General features: G+C 35.7%; 1 protein-coding gene across 1 annotated transcript; it reads right to left on the bottom strand.

Moving 5' to 3' along the window:
* Positions 1-415: 415 nt before the first annotated feature.
* Positions 416-6,495, bottom strand: LOC132156630 (GDNF family receptor alpha-like). Its single transcript, XM_059565567.1, has 9 exons — positions 6,358-6,495; positions 5,533-5,670; positions 4,325-4,477; positions 3,115-3,171; positions 2,684-3,011; positions 1,706-1,953; positions 1,423-1,617; positions 1,251-1,335; positions 416-925 (listed from the first exon to the last, which is right to left on the bottom strand). Exons 1-9 carry the CDS (start codon positions 6,377-6,379, stop codon positions 844-846), a joined length of 1,308 nt encoding a protein of 435 aa, XP_059421550.1. The 5' UTR covers positions 6,380-6,495; the 3' UTR covers positions 416-843.
* Between the last annotated feature and the right edge of the window lie 968 nt (positions 6,496-7,463).

The raw sequence follows: 7,463 nt of genomic DNA, 5'->3' as shown, positions 1-7,463 counted from the left end.
GAAACACGTCATTAGACTTAAAAACATCTGGATTGAGGTGTTGAGTGTCAGTAGGGATGGGGACTGATGAACCATGATGAATATCAGATGTGCTGAAGACAAGAGCATGTCCTCTTATCAGAGGCTTTCCTCGTGCTGGCTGTTCATCTTCCATGACTTATTAAAGATAACTGAGAGAACTGTTATCAGACAGGCTGAATGTTGCTCAATAACAGTTTATTTTTAGTTTATGTCCTGAAGCAGAAGCAGATTAGCCCATTAAATGAGATTAATCTATTATAAGCTTTATATATAAATAAATAAATAAATAAATATATATATATACTTTTTTTTTCCATTTACACTGAGGTCTGATACTTCTTACATATCTTTAGAACAATGGCTGCCCATATGTCACATTATCATGGAAAAATGAATTCTTCATATTTTGACACCTACCAAGTAATAAAGCGTATGACAATAAAACCAAATGACAGCAATTATGAAATAATAATGATAATGATAATAAAACCTTTTTTTCATCCAGTATAAATAATATATCAGAGCAAAAACAATCCCTTCTTGCAAACCTTAACTGTGGCTTGATAAAAAGCAAAGGAGTATTTATTATATATATTTAAAATATTAAATATTGTATAAGGATATTTAAAATTCACAGTGAAAGATATAACTACAATGTGCAAAGTATCATAAATATCACTGCCATTTAACCCCTTCTCAAGTACCCCCCATTTAGGAATGGAGACATAAATGACATACCCGAAAGATCAAGTATAAGTGTGATGTTTGATAGTGAAACAATAATAATCTGAGGATGTCGGCGATCATTGTGTTTTTAACAGGTTAAATAATAACCGATGACAACATCAGGGACTTTGACTGATGGGCCTCAAAAGTTGGTTTACCCGCAGCTTGGTGTATTCTCCTAAAAGAAACGCCATTCAATCATTATTAAAACATTATTTTAAGGTCAAATTCTTGCTATTAACAAACCATTAACTATAACTTTTGTCTCAATAAACTCCTAATGTGATGGGTATTGATAGTTATAAGGTAGTTGTAGTTTTCGGTATTCGGTAGGATGATGGATTTAGCAAATGGTCATGCAGAATATGTGCTTTGTAAGCACTAATAAACAGCTACTACAGGTATGTTAATAATAGGCAAGCAACTAGTTAATCGTGAGAATTGGTCCCTATACTAAAGTGTCGCCACATAATTTGGTATGCATTACAATAATGACAACTTACCAAAGTCTGTGCAAAACTAGATTGACCACAAACAATACCACCAGCATTAATGCAGAGATGTATATCAGTATGTAAAACAGCTGATCTGGTGTAAACAAAGACAATACATTAGTAATACATCAGCAATAATGTAATGAAAATGGAAGAGTGCATTTTAAGTGCATCAACTCACTACTTGACCACTGCTGCTTAACACTCGATTCATTGGTTGGTCGTTGCCCATTGCTTGAATCATCAAATTGTCCATGTTGGACAATTTCACCACTTAACCACTGCTGTTCAGTGCTTTTTTTTCTGTTTAGTTGTTTCCCAGTGTTGAATTCATGGGATTCTTCATGTCGGAAATTTTCTTTGGTCCCCGCGAGCGCTATGATTTGAAAGGAAATGAGACTATGCCAGCAGTACTTGCAAATGCACAGTAGATAAATTAGCCAACAACCTCAGAAAGTACTTACTGAAGAGGGACTTGTCCTGGAAAATTTGTTTTAGCTCATTGCACTTATATTGATTATGATGATGTAATCCATCACATGTGCATGGATGATGAAGTACACAGCCCATTGTTTCCACAAATGCCACCCTGCATTGGAGGTCGTGCCCAAGAAAGAACTCGGGGTCCAGACGACTTAACCATTCACTGGTCGTTTCATGCGCAGATTCCTTTCCCCCAAAACATTTGGAGAGGTAACTGCTAAACATCTGCCTGTGGATGGTAAAAAATAAAATAAAATAAAAAAATAATAATAATAATTTATTTTTTATCAGCAGCTGTTTATATAAATCCTGTGTGCCAGTATTCCCACAATGCCTCTTAACTACTTAACTAAATATTTTCCAGTCAACTGGGAAGACCATGATGGTCAAACAGCTTCATCATCTGGGGAACATCACATCCATACACTCTCAACCTTTGAGTATTTTGCTAATCTGGCTATTTTGCTTTAGTAATTTAGCTGATTTGTGGCATATTTGTGTGAATTCTTATGATCTCATTCATACATTCCGAACAGTTGACTACTTTTTTGTTAGACTACTTAAATTTACTAGTGTAGTGCTTATAACAATACTTACTGTTCTAACGCAGCAGTGAAAGTCAGATACATATTGACATATTAATAGTCATATTAATGCCTTATTCTGTATTAATGCCTTATTTTGTTTTATTTGATCCCTAAACTTACCTAAACAATTACCTTACTGACCATTAATTAGCAGAAAATTAAGAATTGATTAAGACATATGTTGTAGTTAATAGTTGAAAATAGGTCTCCTTACTAAAGTGTGACCAAAACTTCCAAAGAGGAACCATGTTATGCACAAATGCAGCCCAACAAATACCTGGTTTATAAGTGGTTGATAGAAATTACGATATATAAACATTTCCTGTTGTAAAACATTTTTTCAATGCTTTGCCTTCAGTGTTGAAGGCTAACCTGCACAATGTATTTTCAGAGCAGCTGTCCAGTGCCTCCAGGCAGGTCCAGGGTGTCTGCGACTGGTCACTCGCACAGGATCCAGAGTGTAGAGAGGCTTTCATCTGTTTGCATTCCTGGTCTCCTCTATCACAGTCACAGAACACCAGTTTTTCAGCCACATTGTAAGGAAGAGCCAAGTAGAACTGCCTCAATGCGTCTCTGCACTGACTTGGATTGCATTGGTAGGCATTGCATTCCTGGACAAATGGCACCATTAGGCTGTTACAGGATTTCTCCCCAAGACAAGCCATGATTTCTTCAAGACAGGATTGGTTGGAGTGGTCTACTGGATTGAGGGAATGAGAGTGTACAATGAGGGAAACACAGCATGCATGCAGTTATGAGTTTCCAAAAGGCTTCGGTGCACAATGTACATACCAAGGACTTACCATGTTCTTTGTGATCACTGGCTTGCCATTCTGCCTTAAGTTGCTTGTTTTTTGGAGCTGGAAAACAATAAAGTGATAGTAATAATAGTAATAAAAGTAATAGTTTACTTATTTTTGGCATTTACGTTGCCTTGTGTCTTTGCAAACCTGTATGTAAATGTTACTGATAATCTTTCCTTTTGCCAAAACTCAGAATCAGAAACTCAGGTGGGGGCAAAAATCAGGATAGTTTCAAAGTCTTGAAAAACATGTAGCCTTGCCCATGAAATGCAATCAGTTACTACAGACACAAATCACATTAGAAAGCACAAGCAATATAGTATACTTAAAGTGGAAGACTATGTATTCGAAATTGCATAGCATAACTGCTCAACGTGGACAAAAAGGCATTAAGGAATTATTAAAATTAACAAGGAACCAAGGTCCTGTCATCTGCTCAAAAAGCTAATGTTAAACTTTGAAACATAAATAACAAATATTTTTTATGAAATCTGCAAGGTTTCTGTCACCCAAAACATAGTACAGTAGATCCAAATGGCATCCTAAAATGAATATGAATCCAAATAAATCGGCCGGTTTAATCCAAGTATTGTGAAGAGATACGGTCACTTTATGTGATTAACTGACTCAATATAGGCTTTCAATTAAATTTCAGCAAAGATCGACACACTCGTAGATAAAGCACATCACATCTGGTAAACATGGAAGTTCAAAAACGGTTGTGTGATGCAAAAGAACCAAAGAGGTTTATTCAAGCGTATAGTGCACAAGCATCCATGTCTGCCATATGTGATGCCCTGTATATGTATGTGTATTAATATGTGAATAAAAGTCTAAATTAAATCTGCCAATCATATAAAATTATTATTATTATTATTATTTTATTTTATTTTTTTGGATCCTCTGTGTTTTTGTGGAATGCCCTTTCAGTGGAGCGACAGAAACTTCTTTGGTTTCAGTAAAAGGTTCAGTTGAAGATTATCTGAAGTCTTATAGGTTTGGAACATCATTGGGGTGAGTAAATTATGTCCGAATTTTCCTTTTTTGGGGTGGGATGGGGGGAGGGGTGAACTATCCCTTTTATTTTTATTTACAAACAAACTGAGGGCCGAATTAAAAGTTGTAACTGACAGCATGCCATAGATGTAGAACCTAACTTTTTTTCATATTTGCATTATTGATACTGCAGTAATAAATGTGTGTGGCATACCCCAGTGATGCTGGCACTGAGAGTACAGCAGCTGAAGACTGCTGCATGGATCCGGTCCAGAACACACGCACTGTCCCAATGCAGGTGAGCGGCTGAACATCATCTGAAGAGTGGCATTACAGACCTTTGCATCAGTCATGTGGCAGCCTCCATCTTTTCTCAGAGTTGAAAAGAGACAGCAGCAAAGCAGCTTTTACTAGAGGCACTTTCAACGTCATCACTTTGATATGAGCTTACCATCGGCTTTTAATGAGTGAGCTCTATTCATCTGCATGTCATTGAGTGCATGAATTTTTAATAGCTGAGGTTAATGGCTATTATATGTGATTGTTTTTAAAGCATTTAATCCTTTAATTGGTCCTTAAATTGATCCATAAGGTGTCTAGAATTGTCTTTGAGTTATAAAGTGTATAATGGTTTTTCAAAACATTATTATGGTCACTTGCTAAAATATATCAACACGACAGACAATATCATATGTGAATGGACTGATGATCCCATATATTGTTTTCTTGTTTGCTTCCCTGAGGCCAGAGAGTCCTTCTCTCTCTTTCCCTTTCTTGCATTCAGGCACTACCAACAAACAACTTCAATGTCCTTTCAAGCAAGACCTTTCTTCTTCCCTGAATTGAAATACGGCCTCAGTTTGAGTCGTGCTGTTTGCTCAAGGCTATTGCACTTAAATACAATGACTGTCAACACAGTGATGAGACATTTCACAAGGCAGTGGAGACGGGTATTGCTGACAGCGTTTTCTTTGTTAAACATCTTTGTCAAAATGAACAGTATGATAACCGGACTCAGCTGAAATGGTTGAAAAGTCATGCACAGTTGGGCTGTTTTTTGTGTGTTTGTCTGTGTATATAGAAATAATTTGCTATAAATTATTCATTATTCTTATATTACATGCCACGTGGCACCCAAAACCTTTAGACCAGTTTGCAAACCACCCTCACTCACACTCTTTTGTGACAAATTGAAAAGTTGTCTTCACCTTGAAAGGTTTAAATTTTTAATGTCTTGACAGAGTCAACTCGCCTGGATCAAGAGGGCAAACGTTCACTTTTACAGTTTTTTTGTGAGAGCAGTTATTAACCCAACACGACCAGGCAGCCTTGGTCCTGATCCCGTTAAGCAAAAAATAACCAGTTGCATTATTGATGGCATGCGGTTTGCTTCATAGAAGATTAAATATAAGAATTCTGTACCTTTAAAATTGCAGATATTTCGGAGAACAGCCTGTTCGCTTCTGCAGAAGTGTGGAGAAAGACAAGCATCCATGTGCGAAATGCACTCTGTAGTTCTTGATGTGTCAACGTAAACTAGCTGGTACAGCAAATGAAATGCTGGAAGGGAAAATAACATTCACAATGGGCTTGTCCTGACATTGGCTTAATGCAATGAGAAATGACATTCTACCTGTTCAGCATGGATGCACATATTTAATACATAGTCTCACACATTTCAAAGACACTAGGGTCCAAAATTATTAGTTTCTAATTTAATCAACATTTTCCCCATTACAAGTTATAAGCATAAAAAACTATGTGAAAACTTTGAATTTTCAGAAAGTCCTGTACTGTATGCAATGTTTCTCATTTTTGCTTTAATGACAGCAGCACTTAAGTGGGTAGGACAAAACCTTATGATCCAAATCAAGCATTATGATTATGAGACTGTTTTAAAGAGCATCTTTAGCTTTGCTGGAAGAAAGGGAATCTGACCTTTGTACAAAGGAATTACAGTCATACAGTACTTTTACATCATAATCTCAACATTTTTAATTCTTCAGATTCAAAAACGTTCTTTTCAGAAGTACATTGTATTGCACGTTATTGCAGTTACACCTTAATAAGAACAGATCAATTTGATTTCATTTTATTTTAGACCACTTAGAAACAGTAGAAGTAGAAACACTTGGCAAATGTTCAGGCACAAATGAAAAATCTATTTCAATAACTCTATTTCAATAAAAATGAGAAGCATTGAACTGCTAAAAGCTGACTAATCCTTCAAATAGATCCTCTACTCACCAATGAGAAATGCTGCTCTCATGGTCTTCAAGTGGTGTGATGGTGTTGGTGGAGTATGTGGAGTATCAGTGTTAAGCACCTGTGTGAGTGAACAGCTCCGCTTCAGCGCGCTCTATTCACCCCAGCGTGACGTCACGGTGCTGATGAATTATCCCTCTCAGGTGCGTCGCTCCGCTGTGAATGTCACTCACCTGCACGGCTCTCTCCTGCACCATATAATTGGGGCCAGTTCTAGGGGCAGTTGATATGTCAGCCATCTATAGATGTGTCGTTGATGTAGGTTAATATTAAAGAAATGTGGAATTGTTTATGATATATAAAATAAATAATTTACTATTGCTGTAGTTAAAAATAAACCGATATCACTAACTTTAGTTACAAGCATAATGCAGGTCAAAAGTCCTGACTGTTGGCTGCTCCAGTAAAAGAGTAAGATATTTAAAATACATTTAGACTAAGTACAGTTCAAAATACATATTTAGTGACATATTGCTTGAGACTTAACTGATGTATAAATGATTCTCATACTTTACATGGAGTACTACTTGTGCACAATGCACATTATTACTAAGCCTAAAATGTGTTTTAATTAGGGCTGGTAAGTGATTAAAATGTTGAATCTAATTAATTACATGATGTGGTGATTAATTAATCTAATTAATCAAACATCAAATTTTGAGAAATTACTCTGAAAAGATAATTTAAAGCCATTGTTGTGAAAAGCATCGAACAGAGATTACAAAAAGTAGGTTCAGCAAGAAATATTTTATTTGATAAAATTTATTACATACAGTATAGCCTACTCTTTTGGATCATGTGAGTAAAATGACAGAATTGTCATTTGTGGTTAGGTCAACTATAACTTTAATAATTTATTTTCTTAATTTTATTATTATTACTATGAAAAAATGAAACTTTATTTACTGAAATTATATTCTAAATAATACACTCAAACTGCCAATAGGTGGTGGTAAATGTCTTAATTATTAAGTGATCGAGTCAATTATTCATTCTTTTGATTGTTCAAATGGCTGATTCATTCAGGAGTGAAGTAAATGGTTCTGTATGAATGGTTCATTGAATCATTAGGCTTGTTAGCATTAAAG

Source organism: Carassius carassius, chromosome 14 (assembly GCF_963082965.1).
Source record: "Carassius carassius chromosome 14, fCarCar2.1, whole genome shotgun sequence".
Taxonomy (NCBI): domain Eukaryota; kingdom Metazoa; phylum Chordata; class Actinopteri; order Cypriniformes; family Cyprinidae; genus Carassius; species Carassius carassius.
The sequence above is the reverse complement of the archived record's forward strand: the minus strand, read 5'-3'. Positions and strand labels throughout refer to the sequence as shown.